Raw genomic sequence first — 27,685 nt, forward strand, 5'->3', positions numbered from 1 at the left:
CTTTCTATATGTTTCTGTGGGCCCTTCCCCACTCTGTCTAAAATTCCCACCTTGTGGTGGCAGGAAATGTGAACTTTTAATGTTGCAGTTTAGGTGTCAGAACCTTGAGTACTGACCTTCAATGTAGAACTTACCAGCTGGCCAAGTTATAAAAATCAAGCTATTTATGATAAGAGCTTTTAGTGTGATTTGCTTTTATATATTTAGTCTTTGTGTATATTCCAGGTACCTAATTGATTTAATACATATATTAAATATGTTCTAACATTTGAAGGAACAGACAGTATTAGAGTTTTGCCAGAGATGAAAGGGGATGTATTAGCATAGGCAGAAATTGATTTTTAAATTGTTCTGGTTGACCACTTGTATAGGTTACTTTCTTCACAATGTTAGTAGTTGGTGACTTCCATTTATCTGACTGAAAAATCCAGTCTGTGTGAATATACTTCTCTGGGGTTGACTATGTGAGAAATTAGTGTGATGGAAGTCACAGTGTATTATTCTTTGTGGCTTTAAAAACAAAGTCATTTTTATTAGGAGAGCATGAAAATGAATGTAAGGTTTGGGGGATTTTCTTTTTAATGTGTCACTTTAAGTTGACTGCATCTCTTCATCACTTTTCTATTTTTTAAAGTCTTCTCTTTCTTAAACTAACCTACTTCTTAATTCTTTTCTCTGATTTCTTGAATATGACAAAACACATACGAACTAAAGTGGGATTCTGCCTTTTACAACAATGTCTTTGAGTATAACTAGACTATGTAATAACCATGCAGGAAACTTGTTCATGTGATCTTGTGCGTGTTTATGTGTGTGTGTGTCTATTTTGAAGGGTCACACTCGAGTTAGGGAACCATTGCTTTTACTGTGTTATGAGTAAATAGCATGTGTTTTTCTGACGCCTTCCTGTGGTCACTTGTTTGCCTAGTTTTAGGTATCTGGCCTCAAATACCTTTTTTGGGGGAGGGTTACAGATTTGGGGTGAGGGTCTTGGAGAGAAATAAGTTAATCAAAGTTAATTTTAAAAGGCTTGTTTTTGTTTTTATTTTTGTTGTGTGTGTCCAGGATTTAGAAGAATTCTGCTTTAAGTTTTGCATCAATCATTTGACAGAAGTTACACAGACCGCAGCATTTTGGCAAATGGATGGCCCTCTGCTAAAGGAATTCATTGCTAAAGCCAGTAAATGTGGAGCCTTTAAGAACTGAAGCACAAGGGCGCTGGGTCTTGTGTGAGTGCTCTCAGGCACTGCTGTCCAGCTTGTGCTCTACGGGTAATGTGATTCTGCAGGTAAAAAATCTATCAGGTTGTTTTTTCCACATCTGAGACACAGTTCTCTGCGTAGGAATATATGAAAGATGAAAGGCTTTTCTTGAGCCCATTTTAAATAACTCTTGTTTCCAGATACGTGTATTTTAAATGTGGCCTTTCTTACATTTGGGCTGGAACATTGTAAAAGGGTGAGAGTTTAGCTGTTGGGTTTGTTTTAATTTTTTTGATTAGAGGAACTTCTGAACTTGAAAAGTAGAAGTTGGGGACAACTTTCCTGGGTTACATATCAACAGCCTTTTGATACTGGGAGTTGTGATAGTTTGTGAATTGCAAGATGAACTTAGATGAACGTAGAGGTCCCACCCTGAATTAAGGGTGCTGACCTGGGGCTTGTTGATGTGCTGTATTAGTTGCTAGTTAGGATCCTTACTGTGAAGGAATAGTAAAGATTATGTGAGGCTTTTGTTCGTGTGCTTGCGCTATTGATGACTTTTTTTAATTTCAAGGTGTATCAAAGTAATATTCAGTTTAACATGAGTTAAACCTACTGAAACGATAATTATGTAAAGATACATTTCTAAGTTAGCGAGGATTTCTCTTAAGATTTAAGTGCATAAAGAATAGTAATTTAGAACTATCCATGAAACATTGATAACAAAAGAAACTTCCTTTGGGCAAAAGTGAATGTTATATAAATTAGAATCTCTACTATTTATTTGGATAAGATAGAATTTGAGAACTCAAGTTAAAATTGCCCCCCTTTCTGTAAATGTTAACTCTTAAGAGGAAAATAATGGCGTGCAGTATACTGTTGCCTTTTTAAATTATGACTGCCAGATCATCACATCTGCTACATATGACTTGAAGAAGTGGTTCTTAAAATCTGCTTTCTTACAGGGCTTACTGGAATTTGCTTTATCTACTTTAGGCCATCACAAATTTGCTCATTTGAAACTTTACCACCTTTCTTTCACTGTTGGTGTTCCTCTGCTTTTAACTGTTAGGTATAATATTTAGCATAATTTAATCTTGAAAAAGGTCACAATTATGCTGTTCCTGAAAAGATCCTATTAAAGGACAGTTAGTTATGAAACGTGACTTTGGCATGTAAGAGTGGTCAACTTTGAGTTTTCTCATGTGTGTCCAGTGAGCTCACTTTAAGAACAAAGCTTTGTTTTGTTCTCTGGTCTGTGAACTCATTTGCATCTGTGTGAGCTCCCTTAGTGAATTTTGTTTCCTGCTCTGATGTCCCTCTTCTGAACGTGGACGGGAGCATGGATAGTTTTCAGAGCCAAACTAACAAAAGGGCAAAGACATGCTGTAGCTACTATTTTTAGCCATGTTTTTAAATGTGTGTTTATTGGAGTGTCAGGGGGGAGTGAGACCCCAAAGATAGGAATTCATCAGTAGGTGAAACAAATTCAAACCTAGCAGTCCCACCCACTTTTCTTGAGCATATCACAAGTGATTGAAGCCCAGTAAATTACTAGGTTAGAATTAGTTCTGAAACATCATGGAATTTTTCTTACTAGTTTGTTAAAAACGTATTAATTTTATTATTAATTATGATGGGTAGTGTTTGTAACAATTGCTGTTCTGTAGGCTTATGATCTGAACAAAATGAGAACTTCAGTATGTTTACTATTGCTCTTTTACTTGAAAAGGAAACTTCTTAAGAAAAGCACAAATTAAAGTAGTAGATCCATATCCATAGATAGTACATTGAACAAATATTTACTGAGTTCCTAATATAGGTAAACAACCACTTCTCACATTAGATTACTGAGTAGCTTGTATGAGTATGTATGGTAGTAAAGAGAATGCGTCCTTGAAAAAGTACTTGAGTTTTTTTTCTTTAATACTCCCTCTTATTTTTCTACTTGGTTTTGTTGTTAATCATAGCAGGAGACGAAACTGTTCTTTGATTTTTTTTTTTTTCGTCTGATGTAATAACAGAAGCCAAAGTATTTACATTTCTTAAAATAGCCCTAAATGTACTCTTGAACTTCTTACTGGAACAATGTTTGATATTGTAGTATGTAGGCTGTACTTATGTTTAAAATGACATGTTAATAAAGTAACCTGTTAAAACAGGCTTGTAGAGTTGTTTTTCCCCTTAAAATCATTAGTATGCAGCTTTTAAAAGGAAGGAAATTATGACAACTGGTGCACTTGGTTGAACCTTGGGGACATTATGCTAAGTGAAATAAGCTAGTCACAAAAAGACAAATACTGTGTGAATTCCCCTTGTGTGAGGTACCTAGAGTACTTAGATACATAAAGTAGAATGGTGGTTTCCGGGGGCTGGAGGAAGAGGGGAGCGGGGAGCTGTTGTTTGATGGGGACAGTTTCAGTTTTGCAGTATGAAGAGTTCTTTGGGTGGATGGTGGTGTTGGTTACAGAATAATGTGAATGTATTTAGTGCCACTAAACTGTACACTTAAAAATGGTTGAGATGGTAAATTTTATGTTGTGTATATTGTGCCACAATTTTTTAAAAAAATCAGTGTACTCTTAGCAAGTATCAGGCTAAAAATAGATACCACTATGAACATGTCAACTGCTTGATTTTCAACTATACACAAACACACATCACAGAAATCCTTGGATTTTATTCCTGCTAAAAGATAGTACAGTTGAACTGTCACCTCAGAAAAATGTATCTGAATCCTTTGGGGGTACTTATAAATGAAGGGAAAGACAGTCCCTATCCTCAAGTAATATATAAATTATTAGGAGAGAAGGGAGAGAGGGGAGATAGGTTTAGGAATTAACAGCACAGTAAGATATTTATAAATAGCTTTTCATAATAGTCAATGAGAGAAAACCAAATAAGGTTAACATGACAAGCAGTTGGTTTGAAGATTATGCTTGTGTAGTACGGGGGAAACACAAAGTGTTCTCTTAGTTCATCTCCAAAACAATGGGCACAAGTAAAGCCTTAGAGGTGGGGGCTGATGAGCCTTCCAGAACTTACCATAAGCAAGTTTGTTTGGTTAGAATGGAGAAAATAAGCCAGGAAATGTTGGCAAGGGGACTGTGTGAGAGATAACATTTATTTCCCACATTGTGCCAGGCATTGCACCCTGTGCTTCACATACATTTTCTTATTTAGTGTCTGTATTTTGTCCCATCTGATAGAATTATTCCCAGATAGATTTAAAGAATTTGAGTAAAGTTCTTCAGTAGAGGGGTAGCTGAAGTACAGACCCAAGTCTGTTTTAGCAGTTAGCCAATATTTGCCTACCTTTATGACCCCAAAATTATGCTGTTCCTGAAAAGATCCTATTAAAGGACAGCTGGTTATGAAGCGTGACTTTGGCATGTAAGAATGGTCTACTTTGAGTTTTCTCATGTGTGTCCAGTGAGCTCACTTTGAGAACAAAGCTTTGTTTTGCTCTCTGGGCTATGAACTCATTCGCATCTGTGTGAGCTCCCTTAGTGAATTTGATTTCCTGCTCTGATGTCCCTCTTCTGAACATGGAGCATGAATAGTGCTCCCTTGTGCCAAGTTACCTGCTGCGAATGACAGATTCAATTTGACAGTAAAGTGGGGACAAAGATTTTTGAATGAAGATCATGACATCAAGACAAGTAGATGAGCTTTGCTGTAAGATGTGTTATATCGAGATGGGGAGCTGAAGCTGCAGTGATCACAGACTAGGGAAACCACCCCTACGAATTAATAAAGAGGTGCAAGGTGAGAACTGTGGTAAGGGCCTAGCCAAAAATAAGGCACAGGCCCAGCTAAAATAATGATAATTAGCCACTGTCCCCTTGTCTGCTACTCTGGAGTCACATACCTGGTGGTGGTAAATATTCTTAGCTTTCTCTGTAGATAAGATTACCCTTTCAAAACGTAGGGGTAGTTTCTGAGATATCTTCCAGGTCCTGCATTCCAGTGGATTGGCTGACCCACCCAGGCCGGTGGCCCGTACCAACAAGCTGACTCAACTGGTCTTGTGACTCCCACCCAAGAACCTGCATTCCAGCAGATTGGCTGACCCACCCAGGTACCCATCCCAAGGAGCTGATGGCTCCACCCCGAACTCAACCAATTAGCAAACCTAATTGCCTAATCCTTTGCCCACCAAACTATCCTTAAAAACCCTGTCTCCCAAATGCCTGGGGAGGCTGATTTGAGAAACTCCTCCTGTCTCCCCGGTTAGCACTATGTGGAATTAAACTCTTTCTCTGCTGTAACCCCTGCTGTCTGAGTGTATTGGTTTCCTCTTGGACAGCCGGCAAATGAACCTGGTTGGACAGTAACACTAGGGGAAATCTTCATTCAGAGGTCTCCGTGGAGTCTTGGCCTCTGTAGTTTTTGAAGTGTCCCAGGTGATTCTGACGTGCAGCCAAATTTGAAAACCACCAATTTAGATTTTGTCCTTTAGGTATAAGGACTTGGGCCAGGACTGCCATTACAGCAGGAACGGAATGTTCCTTTTCATCTCTGTCATATTTTTCCTTCAACAGGTTTTAGGTGCTGTGACAGGCCAGGCACCATGGTGGGACTCAGTTCCAACCCATTTTGAAATGTAGCGTTACTGGAAATCAGAGGACCATGGTAAAAAATTAGAACTGTGAATGTGAAGTTTTCAGGAGTCAGGCATGCTAGTGTGGGCATAAAAATCTGAATTGTATATTCAGTTGAGAAAAACCTATTAATTTTTTTTTCCTTCTTGGATATTCCCACCAATGTTCGTATTCAAAGAGTCCATTTTAAAATTGAGGTGTTTGTTTTGAAGATGACAAATGCCCATGTGATAACTGAGGCTGAAAAATTTTTTTTTAAAAAATTTTTATTTTTTTGCTTAAACTGAGCGGTAAGAAAAAAATTTTTAAAAAAGTAGACTTTGTGACCTGAAGACAGGTAAATTTGTTACAATTAAGTAGTACATTCAAATTTATTATATCTAGCAGTCATTACAGTCTCGTTGTGGAACTAGTCTGAAAAGTTAAGAACATTTTATGCATTTGTCCACAAATGTTTATTGAGCATGGTAGGTGCTGGAAATGCGAGAGTGAGCAAAACACAGGAATGGTGAGTTTCTGCCCTCAGAGAGCTTGTACTCTATTGGGGTGATGTGAGACAGTTACACTGAGAAATGATGTGAAGGAAAAGTCCTCTCAGAGGGAATAAAGGAAGATTTATAATGAAGTCTGCAGGAGAAGCAGGTAGGCAAAGATGTTTGCAAAGGCCCTGGGTTAGTAGCACCTGATATGTTACTGGAATCCACTTAGATCACCATGGGGGGAGGGAATGCTCCAGCAAGAGGCCACCTACAGGATTTTAAGTGCATAGGGAGGGAGAGACAGGAGGCAGGATCAATGAACTGAATCTGAGAAACATTTTAGTGGAGGGGGCAGGTAGAAGTGAGATGATGACAGAGGGAGGCAATAAACACCCCATTGGCAAGAAGAGGTAAGAGCTGGTGGGAATTGCAGTTCAGGCCCAGGGTGAGGTAAGAGGCCTAGTCCTGAAGATGCAGTTTTTCACAGATCTCTCATTATGAGTTTGATTGCCATTTTGCCTGGCGTCTGGTTTAGGAAATGGTAATCCTTAGGAAGACATGGACGATATGGATGTGGAACTTGACCCAAGGTCTCTATTTTCTTGAAAAGAGCCCAAGGTTTGTTTTAGGTCCTGAAGTAGTTCAATCTCTTCCTTTAGCTTCTGCACCCTTTCTTGAGATTCACGAATTTTATTCTCTATTTCTATGAAAAGAAAAAGTGATTTCAGATTTTTCGGTAGTTTTGTTAGAAATAATGTACTATTATTTCTAGCTGCTTTCACCTGCAAGGACAGAGTACACAATACCTTTTTTTTTTTTTTTGAGACAGAGTCTCACTCTGTTGCCCGGGCTAGAGTACCGTGGCATCAGCCTAGCTCACAGCAACCTCAAACTCCTGGGCTCAAGAGATCCTCCTGCCTCAGCCTCCCAAGTAGTTGGGACTACAGGCATGCACCACCATGCTTGGCTAATTTTTTCTCTATATGTTTTTAGTTGTCCAGCCAATTTCTTTCTATTTTTAGTAGAGATGGGGTCTCGCTCTTGCTCAGGCTGGTATCAAACTCCTGAGCTCAAACGATCCGCCCGCCTTGGCCTCCCAGAGTGCTAGGATTCCAGGCGTGAGCCACCTCACTGGGCCCGGAGTACACAATACTTGTGCTTCAAATGAAAAGAATCTAGAGTCTTGCGAGCAAAAACTGGTTCTTTTATACCTTTGCTTCCTCTTTTTTCTAATTCAGGATAGAATTCTAGCATTTATCACATATAAAGCTGGTGAGTAAATCTTTAAGATTTTGGTATACATTTACAGCAGAACAAGTCTCTCATATATATCTTGAAGAACTTAAAAACAGTGCACAAAATGTCTGTAATGAACAGCAAAAAACACAAAAGCCAGCGACTATCACCTTCATGCTACACTACATCCACTTGCTGAGAGATGGTAACTGGAGAGAGAATGCAGCTAGACTAGCAAGGATAAGGGCAAGTCTTCTATACAAGGCATCCAATTTTTAATGTTACACGAAAGCTTTTGGTTTTCTTTAGAAATAGGAAGACTTTTAGTGTAGAAACTTAGGAAGAAGTTACTTTAGTTAGGCCTTATAAATAATGAGTAGTACTCAGTGGCAGCATAATTTTTAAAAGCCTCAAAATTGAATAGTTTTAAAATACACAGATACACGTAATGTTTCTTCAGAATAAATGCTGCCGGTAGTTAACTTGGAACATTACTAAGGCTAGATCAAGCAGGTCTTTATCACTTAGGGTGTCAAAAGTTAAGCCTTTTAGGTTGGTCCTTGTGCATTTGCAAGTAGTGTCCCCTGGAGTCCTGCTCCCCCCAAACACTGCATTGTACTGTACATGCTCCCAGCCAGCCCCTCCAAGTAATGACGTGTGACATGTTCCCAATGTGTAACTTTCACATGAAAGAAAAACACAAAGTCCCCTACAAACTAAAGCTTTTTAGAAAAAGATTTTAAAGGCTGCTTCTTCAAAACAAAACAAAACCAGATACTGCCATTAGCGGATATCCTCAAGAGACACTATGTTTAGTAGATTTTTAAAAACATTTTTTTCAGCTAATTATATATATAGTACAAAATTCAAACAGAAATGTGTATAATATAGAAAGCCAAAATGAGAAAGTATATGTTGGTACAGGGATATGAACTGTTTTCCCCACAGGGAAAAGCTAGTGTGTCAACACCACTTGCTGGAGAGACGATTATCTCCGTGGAAAGAACAGCGTGCAGGGCGCCGTGTGTGCAACTTCAGGGGCAGCCGCTCCCACCGGTTTCCGTGGGGCTGTGCTCAGCCTGCCCAGCCATGTGTGGCAGCCTTGAGAGAAGTCAGAACAGACTCATAAGTAAGGGGAAATTTGGCCTGTCTTGAAAACATCTTAATGTGAAAGGAGGACTCACTCAATAAATGGTTGACATTTTATAAAAGTGAAGTCTCCCTCCCCCAACTCCTCACACCAGTTTTTCTTCTACGAAAATTTCTTGGCTATTTTTGCTCATTTTTTTTCCGATGAACTTTTAGAATCTGTCAAAACCCTCCTCCCGTTGATAAGCGATTAGATTTGAAGATTAGTGTTGGGACGACTGAAATTTTTGCAAGTGAGGGAGGCAAGCGGCAGATGGTTTATTGCAGCTGGGCCACCTGCCTGTGCCCGCGCAGCGCTCTCCAATTTTGGAATCGATTTTTTGTTTCTACTCTTCTAATGAGTTTTTTCTGATTACAAAAGTATTTGTGTATATGTACAAAATTTGGAAAATACAATACAGCACTAAAAGAACAGACAAAAGAAATCACTGTAATCCAGCCACCTACAAATACCTACTGTCTCGGTGCAGTTGTTCAGTGCGCATGTGCACGTACGTATATTGTTTTCTTCTGTGTGTGGTGGGGTCATACTGTTTTTGTAATGGGCTTTCATTTAATAAAACAATGAACATTCTTACAAAATGATTTTTATCACCTATATACTATGATATTATTTCAATATCTATGACAAATATTTCTAAACCGTGCTGTTTGGTTATTATATAACTCATGTACCTGCTTCAAAATGTACAAACGTGTCTTCAAACAATCTACAGTCAAAAAGTGAAGTCCCAATTTCTTCATACTCTGGAGGGAGAAAAACATTTTCAGTATTAATTTAAATAATTTGTATAGGCAGAAACTCCTCAGAAAATAACCCCAAACAGGGAACAGTAAAGAGAGCAGTCGTCTACTGTGGCACTTTAGTGTTAGACTGCAGCCCCAGCGACCCAGGGAAATGTCAGTTCTTAGCATTTCTACTGCATCAGAGCCTGGGGGGGGGACAAGGCCCAGCTATCTCTGTTTTCGCAAGCCCTCAGGGTGATTCTTGAGCACACTCAAGTTTGAGAAGTGCTTGGTCTAGAGAAAATAATAAACGAATAAAAGAATGTAATGAAAGCTTTTGGCAATGTTTACTCTGAATTTTACTTTTCAGCTTTGTCCTATAGAAAATAATCCCTTTCAAATAAGCACATATTTTACATCATTACCTACTATATAGACTATTAAGCTTTTCCTGGTAAAATGACTATAATAAAGTTTTTAAGCTCATGATGTAGGTTATAAGAAGGCTAAGTAGCTATATACCTGCACCTATAAATGGAACTTCAGCTTCCCAAAGAGCTCTTTAAGAAAAAAACTTTTTTAAAAAGCTCATATTTAACTAAACATCAATCAGAACATTAAAATTCCTTCTTCTACACTTTAACATTATTAAAAAAGGACACTTGGTTTATCAAGCAATAGAATTTGTGTTCAGTAAAAACTGTTAACATAACACCATTTTCAGATCTTAATGACACACGCAGGACGGTGGGGGCACATGTGCGACTGAATCTCGCTCTCACTGGCCAACCTGCCATGCACTTCAGGAAAACAGTCACGACTCGGGGCATCAGCCTACTTCTGACAAAATTACTTGGTTTGAATTACCCACATCCTGTTGATTTATAAAAGACAGTAGATGTGGTACAATTATTTTTATTAAAGAATGAGATGAAGGAAAGGAAAAAAGAAATGGGTCTTTTTTTTTCTTGGTTTGGTTTTGTGTCACACCTACGTCTACGAGAAGTCTCTGTACTTAGAAATACTGGTATTTCAGTACCTGCTTCTGAAGTCTTCTCATCCATGAGTCTTTCTTGAATCAAATGAAGTTTGTCTAATATTTCTTCAAATAACTCATTGAGAAGTCCTGCTTCCTTAAGTTTCTTAAGGAAAGGAACTTTCACAATTGCATCTAAGAATAAGAAAAACACTTTAGGAGGAAATGGTCTGTCTCAGGGCAGCTGATGATAAATGACTCTCTGCTTCCTTCCTCAGGCCTTGCCCTGCAGTGGAGGAGCATAATTAGTAAAATAAAACGGCACCTTTACTTTTTCTATTGGCTGTAATTGCATCATACCTCATTTTTTGCCAGCTGAAACAATGAATGAAATGTTACAAAAAATGAAAATAAAAACATCTCTGCTTTACTATGACTATATGAATGAAGAGGATTTTTAAAAATTCAGCTTCAAATCTTTGAGATGACAGCCCCTGTCATTTTCCTGTCACCGTTACTATGTGTTGTCAGTGGAATGTCTATTTCCTTAAGGAACAGAGAGCTGCAGTCACTGGTGTCACAGTGTGAGGGGTGGCACATCATTGGATTCTGAGCGCTGCAAGCCTTGCAGCTTCTTTATTAAGAAGTGTATTTTTTTCTTAATAATTACTGAAGAAAAGATTCTAACCCAAGTTATTTTGCTATGCTGGGGTTATGACAGAGTGCATACTTATGATAAAGATTTATACTCTTCTTAGTTACTATAAGTCTAGAAGAATAAAGATTAAAGTGGGATAGGACCTTTGAAAGGCATGGGTTGACATGTTTGTAAGTACTTTATGTAGCACATATTTGGTACAGATACCACTTATAGCAAACCTGTGTGTCTGCCAGGCTCTTCCTTCATTTGTCTCATGGATGTATTTAATTCCATTGTTTCGAGTGCCTAGAAGGAGAGAAAATCAATATTATTTTACATTGATTTCACTATTGGCATTTAATATTGCGTGAAATGACAACAAGGCTTTTGCTGTGTATAATTATATGATATGCCTGTGGTCAGAATCATGCCCCATATTCTTACATGGATGTAAACATCAGATGTATTTTTGTTTTGTGTAATAAAACATCAAGAGGCATTTCACGAGCATCTCTTGTATAAACAGGAAGAGGTGAAGGTTGCTGGCTCATGAATTTAGCTTATATGAGCTGATGTGTAAAAACTTTCAAATCCCCAAAATATTTTCATATATTTTACATATAATAATCCAGCAATCGATAGGAGTTACAAATTAGATCAGGTGTGGACCATGTAGCTGGGACATGCTTGGCTCTGTGAGGATGACTGACTGTACCCTCCGCCCACTGTAAGACCTTGAGCGCCCTGTGGAGTCAGATGCTCTCACTAATTTGATGCCAGAGGATGCTTTATGGGAGCTGTGGGTATGTCACTTTCTGAAGGTTATGTGCTTGGGACTTCCAGCTGCTCATGAATACTCATCTCATTATGGTTCTATCATCTAGAAGTTATGTAAGACTTTCCTGAATATGGGATTCTTCCCGAAACACCTTCAGGGGCAGTCTCAGCTCCATCTGGGCTGAGAACACAAATGAAGATGTGTATTATACAAATGCTGTTCATTCAAATGATTTGGAAAGTACATTTCACTGGAAATTCAGAATGGTTTAAATAAGAACCATATGAAGAAATTTAAAGCTATAAAAATTAAGTCAAATTACCTGTATATGAATGTCTGTCGGGCGACATTTCTTCCTTCCTCTTTTCCTTTTCACTTCTGGGAACTCAGCTAGAAATATAAATCATGTAAAATTAGAAGCCATAAAGGAAAAGATTACTGTTAACTACATAAAATATACAATTCTTTTTTCTTTTTCATTTTTTTTTTTTTTTTTTTTGAGACAGGGTCTCACTCTGTTGCTTGGACTGGAGTGCAGGGGCATCATCATAGCTCACTGCAACCTCAAACTCCTGAGCTCAAGCGATTCTCCTGCCTCAGCCTCCTGAGTAACTGGGACTACAGGTGCACACTACCATGGCTGGTTAATTTTTCCATTTTTTATAGCGCTGGCATCTCGCTTTTGCTCAGTTTGGTCTTGAACTCCTGACCTCAACTGATCCTCCTGCCTCAGCCTCCCAAAGTGCTAGAATTACAGGCACGAGCCAGCACACCTGGCCGAATATAAAACTCTTATATGCCAAAAATTATTATTAATATAAAGTCAAAAGATATGGCAAACTTAAGACTGAGCATTTGTACCACATATGATAAAGGGTTAATTTTTAAAATATAAAAAGATCTTAAAAGTTAATGCAAAAAAGATAAATAATCGAATAGAAAAATGGGCAAATGGGGAACCCTATAGAGAGGGTTCACGGAATAGAAAAATGAACAAATTGGGTCATAAGAAAATAATTGGTGAAAAGATACGGGATGCACTTAATTTGACCCATAAATAAAGATACGCAACATAAAACATTTTCACCTATCAGATTGATAAAGATAAAGATGTTTAATATATATGTTTGCAAGAATATGGGTGAATGTGTACTGCTGGTACAGCCTCTTTGGAAGATAACTAGCCAATAGTTTGGTCCAGAGATTCATTGTTTATATTCTTTGACCCAGCAATTTATAGGAAGTTTTCCTAATATGTTACATAAAGACACAAAGATGTGTAGAGAACAATGTTAACTATAGTATGAAATGTAATAGAAAAAGGTGGAACTAACCTAAATGTTCATCAAGCAGAAAATAGTCCAATTGTGTCACAGCTATACAATAGAATATTATGCAGACTTTTAAAAATGAGGTAGATTCCATTTGTGCTGATGTGGAAGTATCTCTAAGCTATACCACGTGAAAAAAGCAAAGCATAATAGCAGGTGTGATCATATAAACAGAAAATTTTTGGAATCATCAAAAGAAACAACAATTTGTTTGCGGGAGACGATTCATTTTAGACAGTGTTATAATCTTAATCTTCTTTTTAAACCTAATAACGTGATTGTCTTCTTTCCCTGTTAATAAACACTGATGGAAAGCAGTATTTTTGATAGAATTTCCTAATGAGTTAAAAGGGTAGTGACTGAAAAATGAGGGTAGAGATGCTGTTTAGGGAGTGGTGTTTACCGTCAAAGTGCAGTTGGTAGGACACAGAACTAAGTCTTTTCCAAAGAGGTCCTGACTCCAGTTCACGGTGAACATTCCAGATTCAGTGCTGCTAAGACACTGCTGTCCCACTCATGAATGAATGTACATCCCATAACTCTAGTTACCCAAGCCCAATTTGCCTTAATTAGAACTAAAATGCTAACCATGCATTCTTAGGAAATTTTCATTCAGGGAATGTGCAGCACTTTATTAATTTTATCTACTAAAAATTCTAATATTCTTCTAGAAGAGAAGCAGTCACAAAAGTCAATGCTTTTCACAGTGTCTTAGTTTGGTCCTGTGAGTGCAGTGAGGATGAAAGATACCAGAGAATGGCCTAGAGAGAATAGGTTTCCTTGACCAAGAAGAAAAATCAGTCAATTACATGGTAAACAAAGAAACTGACAGTTTTATAGGTATGTAAAATTTTAACTCAAAAATTTGTCTTTTAATTCAATGAGGCTACTAAATCAGACTATTCCTCATCATGCCTAAATGTACCTTTCTTTAAACCCACAGTACTGAATTTTAGAAACTTACCTCTTGAAGTGATGTCTGGTAATGTAGGAGCATGTCTTCGGCATAACAATCTGAAAATATGCAATTTCAAAGAACTGTAAAATATTTTTATTTATAGTTTTCCAATTATGTCTATTGTGATTTTAAAAGGTACTAATCTATTTTTCATGATGGTTTCACCTTATTTATTAATTTATGTATTTAAAAAGTGCTGTTTAAGCAGCCTGTGTAAAATTAGCGACCCACATCAAGTGCAGATGGATGCTTCTCCGCCCTCTGAGCCTCAGGAGGTCATGACATTCTCTGAAGGAGTGAGTGCTGATTAAACTGTCTTCAGCAATACTAGTTCATATACAGTGGTCAGTGGGATTTTGCTGTATAGAGATATCTAAAGATCCAGCATCTTCTAAGGCAGGCAAGTTTCCACCTGACTACACAAAATTCTACTGATTTTCAACAATAAGCACCACAAAATTGCATGCATTAACTTGGGGACACGTAGTTCTCAGAATCAACAAGTGTCTCCTCCAGGTCTTAGATTTGACCTACAAGGAACCTGTCCTTGTAGATCAGTGTCCTCCAAGAGAAAAAAAGTTAGTATAGCAGGCTATGATGAAGAAGAAATGGAGTGAATTTTAAGAAACTACTCAAGTCCCATTTTCTTTCCAGCCTTTCTTCCTCCCCAGCCCCAGCTCACCTCCCTTCCTTTCCGTGTAGTGCTGACTCCCTGACGCAGACCCCGCCTTGCCTAGCGGAAGGTGTGGTTTCTTCCCACCTCCTCCATGCAGCCTTCCCAGCAACACCCATTCAAAATTATTCTCCCCCTTTGGATTTTGTATCTCTGAGCACTTTCATTTGCCAAGTACTTAAATTTTTCAACCATATTGACAGTGTAGAAAATATGAGGATGAATCCCCATGTCCCCACCATTCCCGTGTCGACAACTCTCAAGGCCAAGCTCCCTTCATGCAAACCCCCTCCTGCTCCTGCCATGGCCTGTACTTCTGCTAGCATTGACCTTTCTTGTTTTCCCACCAGGAGATAACCTCTCTGAGGTTCAGTCAGTATCTTATCCTCCCCCACCCTTTTTGTTTTTAGCGACAGGGTCTGGCTCTGCCACCCAGGCTGGAGTGCAGTGGTGTGATCATAGCTCACTGCAACCTTAAACTCCTGGGCTCAAGTGATCCCCCCACCTCAGCCTCCCGAGTAGCTGGGACTATAGTTGTGCACCACCAAGCCAGGCTAATTTTTTATTTTTTTGGTGGAGATGAAGTCTCACTGTTTCCCAGGCTGGTCTCCAACTTCTGGCCTCAAGCGATCCTCCTGCCTCAGCCTCCCAAAGTGCTGGGCATACAGGCGTGAGCCACCACACTCCGGACTCCTCTTCATATCTCAGGGTGTCTGTGTATGATAGGCACTCGGAATGTTTAAATTCAAGTAAAAAATGCATAAAAGTTCACCTGTTCCTTGATAAAACAATGATAAAATAGACTTTTATCAAGTCCTTATTCATTAGTTCTACTAATGTGTGATCAGTATATTTTTTTTTTCAAACTTTAACATGTAGCAAGAAATTTACTCCTTTTTGTTTGACATTGTGTTTAAGGTCGTTGTAAAGGTCAAAATAAAACAAGCTTTTGGGAAGGTAAATAATAAAAGTGAAATTCCAAGACTCTAACAACCCATGAGTTTCTTAGCAAGTCAAATATAAAAAGTAGTACAAAATTAACATATTTACACATTTCCTTTCTAATGTCTCAAGCAACAAAATACCTATGAAATTTGCTCAAAATCATATTTTAAACTATTTAGCAAACTTCTTTTAATGGTAGGCTTGCCCATATTATTCTAGAATATATGGCCTCTATACCTAAAGATGAATTGTTGGCAAAAAGCAAGGACCTGGGAGCCCTGAAGTTCTGCCACTTACTAGCTATGTGATCAGGGGACAAGTTACTAAGTGTCTCAGGGCCTCAGTTCCCTCATCTGTAAAATGGAGATAATAGTGTCTAACTCACTGGACTGTTATGAAGATTAAGATGAGTTAACATTTATAAAGCAGGCCAGGCACAGTGGCTCATGCCTGTAATCCTAGCACTCTGGGAGGCTGAGGCAGGAGGATAACTTGAGCCCAGGAGTTTGAGGTTGCAGGGGGCTATCATGACACCACTGCACTGTATCTCGGGTGATAGAGCGAGACTCCGTCTCAAAAAAAAAAATAATTATAAAGCACTTAGAACTATGCCTGGCATAAAGTAAATGGTTATTAAATAAACGAATAAAATAAAACAGTGCCAGGAACACTGAGGTAAAGTTGGGGATATATGCCCAACGGGGAAAAAAAATTCAGCCTCTGAATAGAATTTTTAAAAAGCATTTTAAGAATTTAACAAATCTTACAAAAATAAGATTTTTAAAAATAATGCTCTCCTCACACTAATCTTATTATTCACAATATTGTGACTGAGAAACATAAATGTATTTCACTGAAATTTAAAACGTTCAAGCAGAATCTACGCACATGTCCCAAAAAAGTAGGAGGCGTCGACCTGGCTCTTCAACTTCAGACCAGCATTCTCCTTTTCATTCCATGTCATAAATTTAAGAGGGTCAAAACTATTTCTAAGACAGTTTTTTCCTTCATCTTTTACTTTCTTAATTTTTATTATTTTTTTTAGATACTGTCTCGCTCTGTCACCCTGGCTAGAGTGCAGTGGTGGCATCATAGCTCACTACAACCTTAAGCTCCTGGGATTCTCCTGCCTCAGCGTCCCGAGTAGCTGGGACTATAGGCATAAGCCATGATGCCCGGCTAATTTTTCTATTTTTAGTAGACACAGGTCTCGCACTGGCTTAGGATGGTCTCTAACTCCTTAGCTCAGGAGATCCTCCTGCCTTGGCCTCCCAGAGTGCTAGGATTACAGGCATGAGCCACTGCGCCAGGCCCTGTTCCTTCATCTTTGTGTGACACGTCATGGGCTGCATCTACACACCAAAAAGAGTTGTTCAATTGAACCTGATCTGAATCAACTCAGTTAACTGGCTTACTGATGTCTTCTGACCAAACAAACTGTACTATCATTTAACTGCACTGAAATCTTTTGTCAGAAGACGAGGGTTCTCCCTGGATAAAACAAATATAATTCTTGGACTTCGGATCTGCCTTACTGGGTCCAAATTAACACTAAAGAATTATTGAAAGAAATTGGGAAAAATTTAAAACCCAAAGGCAATACAAACAGGATACATTTCTTCAACGCCTGCATGATTAATGGCTGTATTTGCTGCATAGTTTCTTTACTGTATTTAGGAGCTATCTGTAGGCAAGATGGTGGTGGTGACACATGGTGGTGGGAAATTCTGTTTATTCCACACACAAAATGGAGGGAGAAGCTGATGACCCCATGGCTTTAGAAGGACAGACCTTTTCCTGTTTGTCTCTCACCCTTTAGGCCATCTTTGCCACTGTGACAAGCCATGCTTTCTACCAGGAAGAAAAGGATGCAGGGAAATTTAAAAAAAAAAAAAAAAAAACGAAAATAGGCTGGAGTGGTGGCTCATGCTTGTAATCCTAACACTCTGGAAGGCAGAGGTGGAGGATTGCTTGAGGTCTGGAGTTTGAAACCCCGTCTCTACTAAAAATAGAAAAATTAGCTGGGCATAGTGGCCCGAGCCTGCAGCCCCAGCTACTCAGGAGGCTGAGGCAGGAGGATTGCTTGAGCCCAGGAGTTGGAGGTTGCAGTGAGCTATGATGATGACACTGCACTCTACCCAGGGCGACGAGGTGAGACTATCTTACAAAAACAAAAACAACAAAACCATGCATTATTTTCTCCCTATGATATTTAGAGAAGATCTTGTGAAGTTAGGTTCCCACCTGGGGGGGGGGTGTTCCCCAAACCATGTTCTCATTTGAAAGCCATTTACGTGAAATTAGTTCCGAAAGCCTCCTTGTCATAATGTAACCATTCTTTACCCCAGTTCCCCAAAATATGGTTTTAAAAATGTTTTATTCAATACTTATAAGTTCCTTGAGCTTTATCACTTAGTGGAACTGCGTAGTCCTCCTTGGCACAGAAAAAGTGGTATGACTTGTTACAAGCTCTTACGTCGCATCCCACGGTGGCTCCTCTTTTACCACAATATGAGCATTTCTACAGAAAAATAGATTTTGCTAAGTAAGCACCTGTTTTCCATAATTTTTGTTAAAATTTAAAAGTATCATTAAGTATTATTTAAGTTAGCAGCCCTATATTTTCAGCCTGGATGTCATTAGCAAAATTCCATTCTCAGCTACAAACATCAGGTATAGTTCTTACGTTTGGCCGCTCACGTAGAGATTTCAGCCACACCTCAGCTAACTAGAATGCTTGGCACAGATCTGATTAATGATATGATTAAAAGCAAAGAATGCTTTTTTTTTTTTTTTTCAAAAACAACCTCTTTCTTTCTTTTAAAAAGAGATTTCTAAAAAGCAGAGCTACACACTTACCCAGCTCTAGGCAAGAGGACTATTGGGGGCACTGAGACTGGGGCAAGGAGCAGCTGCTGGCTAGGACAGTAAGAGCTGTGTGATCTCGAGCCAGGTACTCCTCCTCGCTCAGACTGATTCCTCCCTAGGGCAACAGCATTTTTCTTACAGAGTTACGTGAGCTAAAGTAAGGGAAGCCTCTTTGGAATCTATGTAGTAAGGCAAAAACAAACAAAAAAACCAACCCTCTTGAGTAACAACCTTTTTTTTCTTAGTTCAATTTATTTGATCCCTTGCTTTTATCTATCTATCTGGTCTTTTGGTATTTTACAGACGAAAGTGGTGTGGGGACGGCTGGGCAGACAGTGTGTGCCCGCTGCAGCCTCACTGGTTAAGGGGAACACAGCCAGGGCGAGGCTGCTGGCATCATATTCTAGCTGAGTGACCCAGGGGCACCTTGCCAACAGGAGATGCTCACATGATATCCTAGTAGCAGCATAAGCAAGCATATAAATAGTTAAAGAAAATTCAAACATAGGTGACAAATAAGATTATGACAAAGGTGGAATTTCACATCAGTGCATACAACAATGGCCATTTAATTTTGGTGGTGGTGGGGCAGCAGGCTGTGCATCTAGGAAAAAAATAAAATTAGATCCCCACCACAGTATGCTGCTCTCAAATAAATTCTTTTTTTTCTTTTCATTTCTTTTTTTTTTTTTTGAGACAGAGTCTCACTCTGTTGCCCGGGCTAGAGTGAGTGCTGTGGCATCAGCCTAGCTCACAGCAACCTCAAACTCCTGGGCTCAAGTGATCCTCCTGCCTCAGCCTCCCGAGTAGCTGTGACTACAGGCATGTGCCACCATGCCTGGCTAATTTTTTTCTCTATATATTTTTAATTATCCAGATCATTTCTTTCTATTTTTAGTAGAGACAGGGTCTTGCTCTTGCTCAGGCTGGTCTCGAACTCCTGAGCTCAAACGATCCGCCCGCGTCGGCCTCCCAGAGTGCTAGCATTACAGGGTGAGCCACCGCGCCCGCCCAAATTCTACTATTTAAAATCTCGAACTACATGAAGCAAAACAAGAACAACAACAACACAAAAAACTCTTCAAAAAAATTAGGAAATGCAGGAGAAAGAGACGTGGTATCGGGGTGAGGAAGGCTTTCTGAGGAAGACAGGAAACCCAGAAGCCACAAAGAAAAAGACCGACAGATCTGACTGTATAAAAATTTTAAACTTCCATTTGTATAGTGACAGATACCATTTAAAAAATATGAAAAGACAAGGAAAAGACTGAAAGAAAATGTTTGCAGCCTATTAAAGTGTTCAGATTCTGATAACCCACAGAAAAATAGTAACAGGCAAATCACAGAAAAAGAAATAACAAGTGGCCAATAAACATTCATTCATTTAAAGACTATAGAAGAATGTGGCATTTATTCAGTGTGTGGTGGCTGTGAGGTGGCAGGCCCGGCCCTAGGAGGAGGAAAACAGAAGTGGGCAAAGCAGAGAAGGTACCTGCCTGCATGATGTGTATGTTCTAGCGGAGAGAATGTACTATGGTCAAATAAAGCATATTTTAAAGCATCTCATGAAGTGATATATGCATTGTATAGAATTTAAAATAAAGCCAAGTGACAGTGTCATTGCGTCCCTACGTCAGACTGGGTGGTCAGTAAGGTATCACCTTTAAGGAGGTGACACAGAAGCCAAGATCTGATTAATGACGAGGCCTCCTAGCATGCGAAAATGCAGGGGAAAGACATGCTAGGTTGAGGGCCTTAAGTCCTTGTGGCAAGAGTGAGCCTTGGCCAGCTGACTGGAAGGACCAGAGGGACAGCCAGTCCCTCTGGCACAGTGAAGTGGGCAAGGGAGAGTTTCAGGTAAGATCAAAGGAGTAAGAAAGGGCTGGGTCACGTAGGGCTTAGAGCCAGAGTAAGGAGTTGGGGTTTTATCTTGGGGCAAGGGGAACAAAAACTGATTAATGTTTTTAAGAGATCATTTCGGCTGCTGGACTGCCGGATAGAGAAGCAGCTGGGGTAGGGATGGCAGCAGAGCAGCAGGACGAGTGTCAGTACTCTTCAGCAACCACTGAGAGAGCGGGGCTGGTGGCTTCACCGTACTGGCGTAGTGGCACTGAGGGAAGTGGGTGGATGGATGCAAGATGTATCTAGCAGGTGACACTGATGGGCTGGGAGGTCGACGAGGAAGAGATAATCCTTACGCTTCTGGCTTGGGCAAATGGATAATAATGGTGCCATTTATTGGGATGAAGCAGGATTGAGCTGGAGTATATGTGTGTGTGTGCATGCGTGCACGTGTGTGACAAGGGGTGGAATTGTGTTCTTTTTTGGCCAGAGATGCTATCAGATATCCAGGTGGATGGATCAGGTTGGTAGTCTGGGATTCTAGGGAGAGGACAGGGCTGGAGTTACAGATAGATTTGAGAGGCCTTGGCAGGGGTATAGTTTTAAGCCATGGGAACTGGGTAAGCCACCTAGAAGGATATTCAGATCCAGAAAGGAGCCCAGGACAGAGCCTTGGGGCACTCCAACTTTTAGAGATCGAGCAGAGGAGAAAGCAGCCAGCCACCTGGTAAGAAATGGCCAGAACGGTAGGGGACACTGGGAGTGTGTGTCAAGGATGGCAAAAGAAGAAAGTACTTCAAGGTGCAGGGCATGGACAACTGTATGGTGAGCGCTGCTGAAGGAATAAATAAGGACAGAGAAGTGACAGTGTGACCAGTTTCTTGTGTATAAAGGAGGATTTCTTTTTTAAGATGACAGGACCACGGATCATGTTTGTATGCTGAGGGGGACACCCCAGTAGAAAGGGAGACACTGGTGTGAAGGGGGTGGAGGGAAATGCAAAGGCCTGGTCCTTCAGGGGAGGCCCCCACAGCCCACGTGGAGGGTTGACAGGAGGGAGGTCAGAGCGTCAGGGGACAGAGCTGGGTGGGCAGAAGCATGGGGTGAGGGCAGTTCCTGCCTAATTGTTTCCATTTGCTCAGTGACAATCAGGCACAGCCAACCTGGGGTTGGGAGAGGTTCTGAAGAGAGAGAAGAGGATGTGAAACAGCAAATGTGGAGGGCGGAGGTGAAGCAAACGTGCAAGGGAAGTGCTGAAGGCCCTTCTGAGGTCTGTGGCCACCAATCTGAGAAGGGGCAGCACAGCTGTGGGTTTTTCCCAGTTGTGCACCTGCTCCAGTGCCAGTGCCGACCGCAGACCGGCGGGTTCAACGCCCGGGCGGGGCTGTGCCAGGTGCCAGGGGATGGTGCGTGTGGGCAGGAGGAGGGGGAGGCCGGGGGCTTTGCAGTGGGGGGCAGCAGCCGCGTGGTGGGACCCCTGGGTACCGGGATCTCTGAAGAACTGCTGGAGCTGGGACCATGGGAGCTGCCTGAAGAGAAATAATGTCCAGCCTCTTCAGCGACCAGCGAAATGCAAGGTAAAAGTTCTCCATCAGCCTTACAAAAATGAACCAGAGTAGCGATACTCGTTTTTGTCCAGGGCTGGGAAAAGCGCTCTTTCATCCACCATGCACCAGAGTATAAACTGGTGCAAGCCTTCCTGGGGGACGGTTGAAAAATGCTAAAGGGAATTCTCTTAGACTCAGCAATTCCATTTCTACAGTAATACTCAAACAAGGACGCAAGGATATGTGGACAAAGATGTTATAGCAGCATTACTTATGCTAGTGACAACCCGGAGTCGACTCATTACCCAAGGGAGCGGTTTCGCGGCTTCTGGCGCTCCGGCAAGAGCGTCCCGTGGGGTTCTGCGCTCGCAGTATTGGCAACGTGCCCTGATCATTCTGGCCTTCCACACTGCTGCGCCTCCCGTTCCCTCTCTGGAATCCCCCTTCGCCACCTTCCTGTCACCTCCCACCCCACTAGGAAGGCTTGCTGAGCCCGGCTGCGGGAGGAGCCTGCGGCCTTGTGCCCCTCTCTGAGCTCGTGCCCCGCCGAAGCGAAACCGTCCCCGCACCGGCCTGTCTCCCGCATGGGTGGGCTCGGTGTGCCTGCCCGCTATTCCCAGGGGTCCTTGTTAGTGAGTGGGGGACTATCACGTCAGGTGACTTTTTCCTTCTCTCTCCTCTGTCCTCCACTGCCAACTCACCCCAGAGCCTTCCCAGGAGGGAAATCTGCATCCCAAAGTCTGCACAAACTCTCCGGTGCTCCTGCTTCTTTCTGAATATTATGCCTCCGGTCAGCCAACCCCGCTCATTCCTCAGCCTGCACCTCTTCGTATGTGAGCAACCACTGGAATCTAAGGCGGCTTTCCTGAGCTCTATGTCTCCTCACTCAGATCCACTTAACAAAGAGCAGCCACAGTAATCTTTCAGTTGAGGACTGTCTGATGCTTTCTAATCAGAGGGGCTCCCCGCTCACCCATCTTACCACACCCAAGTCCTGGGGATGCTGCCCTGTCAGCACTAATGATGGCGGTGGCCAGTCTTGCCAATTCCTAGGACAATACAGACATCTAGGGCAGGGGCCGCACACTCCATTTTTATGACTTTCTCCCTGCAGTATTGTGTCCACTGCCGGAGAGAGCCTAATTGCAGAATTCCATCTGGACTGTTCCCTTTCACTCTGGACTATTTCTTCTATTCATGAAATGAATCATTACACCTACAGCAGGAAGCTCACGTCCAGCGATGTGTGTAACACCTACCACAGGATGCTGCCACCTTGCAAGGACTAAATGAATGTTTGTCTCTAGTCATTAACCTCACTGTGGTTGTGGTCACAGTGTGAGGTGCTCACACTTGCTGTCCTGCTTGCTGAGCTGAGAAGGGCCTTTCACAGAGGAAGCGGATGGCAATGGACCCAGCAGGATAGCTCCTCAGCACTCCTTCCTTCCCTGAGATCCCCCTCAGGCCCCAGGGGGTGCTGCCCCGGTTCCAAGGGCAGATCCTGATTAGTTACGGTCACCCCCACCAACTGGTGCAGAAAGAGGGGTGCAACCTGATTAAACTTTCCGAAGGGCTCTGGTTCCACGCGTGGGGGTGAACTTTCTGTTCCACTAAATGTGAGAAAGAAAGCCTGGTGCTCTAGTTTCTGCCTGCAGCCGCCCTGTGACCACAAGGGGACCAGCTGACGCTGGGGACAGGAGGGCAGAGAGGGAGAACCTGGGCCCCTGATGACATCATGGAGCCACTGAAGCAAGCAACTTTGAAGTAGATGTTTTCCCTCGGTAAGTGAGAAAATAAGCATCCTCTTTGTTAAAGCCTGTTTGAGTTGGGGTTTTCTCTACTTACAGCCAAAAGCATCCTAACTCTTAACTACTTTACTGATGAAGAGTGTGGTAGTTTATTTTAAAATATTAAATTTTCAGTTGAATCTAAGTTTCCAATATGGGTCCTACTTCTTTCAGCTCTCCAAGACGCTTCTCTATGCCTGGTTTATCAATCAAATAGACTTTCTTTCGAATTCATCCCCAGGGGGCTGTTCATCCTGTAGGAGTAATAAAATCATTGACACTCACCAGTCTCCTTCCTCTGTGGATTTCTTTCTTTACTGATTCCACATCAAAGTTCCTGTCAAGATTCCGTGCATCATGATCCTCACTTTCCACTAGTGCTGAAGAATACAGCTGCAGATTGGGGAAAAAACCCAAAGTATGCACTAAAGTAATACTGAAAGCCACAAGTCAGAAAGTCATACCAAAAAGTTCTCACCAGGGTGGAAGATGGATTGAGGGTAGAACAGTGACCACCTTTTGGGGTGGATGAGCAGACCACAAGCCACCCCACTTCTTTGGGAGTGACCCTATTCTCCAGGCATGTTTCATACTCTGTAATCCTGACCCCTAGTGGCTAACTGGACCCTGATGCCACATTGGGCCAATCTGATTTCCTGTCCTGAAAATGTGGAGTAGGCTCTGAGCAACAGCCAAAGCCACAGGGTCAGAGTAAGTCAGTCTGCAAAGAAAGAAAAGCAAAAACAAGGGCTAGAGAGAGGCCATTCTGGGTTCCTGATGGCTTTCCAGCTCCTGTTTCCTAGACCCACCTACATGCCTGCCTTTAGGAGCCACGAAATGCCCCACAACCTTATTCCAAACCTCCTTTTATATCTAGGCCTGCTCAAGTTTCTGTGGGCTACTTGAAACCAAAAGAATCCAACCTCCCTTCTGAATTAAAGATCAATGTTACACATAATTCAGATAACAAAGGGCATGAAAGAGAAAATTTTTCTGACATTGGTACAGGCAAAAATTTCTTATCAAAGCAGAAACCATAAAGAAAAAGCTAATAAGTTGGACTTCACAATAAAAATTGTTTGCTCTTTGAAAGCCATCACTAAGAAAGAAAGGCAAGCCAGGGATTGGGAGAAAATATTCACAATACATATATCTGACAAAAGACTTCTATCAGAATATAGAAAAAACTTACAGCTCAATAATAAGACAAGCAATTCAATTAAAAGTGGGCAAAAAATTTGAACAGACACTTCATAACAGAAGGTTTATGAATGGCAAATAAATACACAACAAGACGCTCAATATCATCAACCCTCAGGCAAACTAAGACACGAGATACCAACATATACCTGCTAGACTGGCCAAAAATAAAAAGACTGAAAATACCAAGTGTTGTTGAGGATGTGGAGCAAATGAAACTCTGCCATATTTTTGGCAGAAGTATAAAATGACACAATCAACTTTAAAGTTACTATATACTTACTTCATGACCTAGCAATTGTACTTCTAGGTATGCACCCAAGAGAAATAAAAGCCTATGTCCACACAAAGACTCAAAAACATATATTCATAGCAGATTTTATCATAATAGCCCTAAACTGGAAATAACACGTCTATCAAAGGTGAATAGAAAAATTGTGATATACCCATTCAATTGAATACCATGAAGAAATAAAAGGAACGAAATACACACATATAGGCAACAACATGGACGAATCTCTAAAACATTGTGCTGAGAAACGAAGCCAGACAGAAAAGAGTACATATTGCAGGATTCCTTTCATATGAAATTTGAGAAAAGAAAGACTAATTTTTTTTTTTTTTTTTTAGACAGAGTCTCACTCTGTTGCTCAAGCTGGAGTGCAGTGGCATCATCATAGCTCACTGCAGTCTCAAACTCCTGGGCTCAAGTGATCCTCCTGCCTCAGCCTCTTGAGCAGCTGGAACTACAGGCATGTGCTACCACGCTCAGCCTGATAAGGCCAATCTAGGGACTTGGGGTAGGAAGGATTAATGGCAAAAGGCATGAGGGAACCTTCTGAGGTAATGGCAATGTTCTATAGCTTGATTGCAGTCGTGGTTACATGGGTGCGTACATGTCTCAAAACTTTTCAAACTGGACACTTAAAATGGGTCTATTTTGTTTTATGCAAATTATACCAATAAAATTAGCTAAAAATAGTAGCAAATCAACATCAGAAGTACACTGGAATAAAATATCATGATCAAACAGTGTTAATTTTAGAATGGTTTAACAGCAGAAAAAAATATAAGTATCTCACACATTACTAACATTAAAAAGGGGAAAAACCTGAGATATGAAAACTAAATGCAACCCATGAACTGGAATCGTTTGTTATAAAGGATGTTATTAGCACAACAGGTGAAACTGGAGTGGTTTGAAGATTAGGTGGTAGTAATGTAATAATATTAATTTCCTAATTGTGATGGTTATTTTGTGATTATGTAAGAGCATGTCTTTGTATGTATAAAATACAAAGTATTCAGGAGAGATGACAAATCATTTAATTTAAAATGGTTCTGGTCAGAAAAAAAGAAAATTCTTTGCACTATATGTGCAACTTTTCTGTAAGTTTGAGATTTTAAAAAACTATCAAATTATGAACATAAAAAGTAAAATGAAATAAAGCATCCAGCCCTGTTTGCAGCCACAGAAGGACAAAGAACCCAGAAGATCATTTCAATAGATGCAGAACAAGCATTTCATAATATTCAATACTCTAATTTTTAGCAAACTAGAGATAAAAGGTAACTCCCTTATTTTAATAAAATGAAATCATTAAAAACCTAAAGCATACAGAAATTTATTGGTAAGACCTTAGAAGCATCCCATTGATATCTGAAACAAGACAGGGCTCCCTACTTTAACTGCTTCTAATCACCACTATGATAGAATGTTTTAGAAATGCAATAAAACAAGGAAAAGAAATTAAGAGGCCCCAAAATTAAAGGTAAATAAATAAAATTGCCTTTATTCACAGATGAGAATTGTCCAAATACAATATCCAGATACACCTAGAGACTTTTAGAACTAATAAGATTTGGGAAGGTTGCTGGATGAGATAAATAAAAATCAACAGAGTTTAAATACATAGATAATAGCTCATTTAAAAAGGTATTAGAAAAAAGTAATAGAAAAGAACAAAAAACAAACCCAGCAGGCCTAACCCAAAGTTCTAGACCTCTATAAAGAAAAAAAAAAATATTGACTCACATATCATGAGGGTGTCTATTTTTTCCAATTGATCTACAAATTAAATGGAATTTTTGTGAAATCTGAAAAACTGATCCCAAAATTCAAAGCACCAAAACAATAACCAAGGCTTATTCTAAAGCCATAGCGTAGTTGTCCTTCAGTATCTTTGGGGGACTGGATCCAGGAACCCCTGCCAAAATCCAGTGCTCAGAGTCCCTTACATATAAAATAGCATAATATTTGCATATAACCTACACACCTCCCCCTGTACACAGACGGTCCCCAATATACAATGGTTCAACTTGGGATTTTTTTTGACTTTACAGTGGTGGAAAAATCTGCGGAAACCATACTTCAAGCACTCATACAACCATTCTGTTTTTCACTTTCAGGACAGTATTCAATAAATTACATGCGATATTCAACACTTTATTATTAAAAGAGGCTTTGTGTTAGATGATTTTTATCCAACTGTAGGCTAATGTAAGTGTTTTGGGCATGTTTAAGGTAGGCGAGGCTAAGCTATGATGTTTGGTAAGTTAGGTATATTAAATGCATTTTCAATTTATGGTATTTTCAATTTACAATGGGTTTATGGGGACATAACTTCATCCTAAGTCGAGGAGCATCTGTACATTAAATCATCTCTAGATTACTTATCTAATGCAATGTAAATGCTACGTAAATTGTTTATATTTTTTAAAAAATTAATTGTGATTTAAAAATT

The 27,685-nt window shown here is 40.4% G+C and overlaps 2 protein-coding genes across 11 annotated transcripts in view; one reads left to right on the forward strand and one right to left on the reverse strand.

Moving 5' to 3' along the window:
* Positions 1 to 3,365, forward strand: part of RCBTB1 (RCC1 and BTB domain containing protein 1) — a 46,434-nt gene extending 43,069 nt beyond the window's left edge. For all 8 annotated transcript variants that reach the window (XM_045567112.1, XM_045567110.1, XM_045567109.1 and 5 more), the window contains one exon: positions 1,066 to 3,365. In XM_045567112.1, the coding sequence (XP_045423068.1) occupies positions 1,066 to 1,206 (141 nt within the window). In that variant the 3' untranslated portion in view covers positions 1,207 to 3,365. The remainder of the gene's footprint in view (positions 1 to 1,065) is intronic.
* Positions 3,366 to 6,152: 2,787 nt separating this feature from the next.
* Positions 6,153 to 27,685, reverse strand: part of PHF11 (PHD finger protein 11) — a 31,153-nt gene continuing 9,620 nt past the window's right edge. For 2 of the 3 annotated variants that reach the window (XM_045567118.1, XM_045567120.1), the window contains 8 exons: positions 24,027 to 24,134; positions 18,085 to 18,218; positions 14,086 to 14,135; positions 12,113 to 12,180; positions 11,252 to 11,318; positions 10,436 to 10,567; positions 9,346 to 9,417; positions 6,153 to 6,988 (listed from right to left, as the gene is read on the reverse strand). In XM_045567118.1, coding sequence (XP_045423074.1) covers positions 6,834 to 6,988; positions 9,346 to 9,417; positions 10,436 to 10,567; positions 11,252 to 11,318; positions 12,113 to 12,180; positions 14,086 to 14,135; positions 18,085 to 18,218; positions 24,027 to 24,134 — 786 coding nt within the window. In that variant the 3' untranslated portion in view covers positions 6,153 to 6,833. Of the gene's footprint in view, positions 6,989 to 7,341; positions 8,623 to 9,345; positions 9,418 to 10,435; positions 10,568 to 11,251; positions 11,319 to 12,112; positions 12,181 to 14,085; positions 14,136 to 18,084; positions 18,219 to 24,026; positions 24,135 to 27,685 lie in introns of those variants that run through there. The other variant, XM_045567119.1, reaches the window with a different exon arrangement.

This window comes from Lemur catta, chromosome 13, assembly GCF_020740605.2.
Source record: "Lemur catta isolate mLemCat1 chromosome 13, mLemCat1.pri, whole genome shotgun sequence".
In the NCBI taxonomy this organism is placed as follows: Eukaryota; Metazoa; Chordata; class Mammalia; order Primates; family Lemuridae; genus Lemur; species Lemur catta.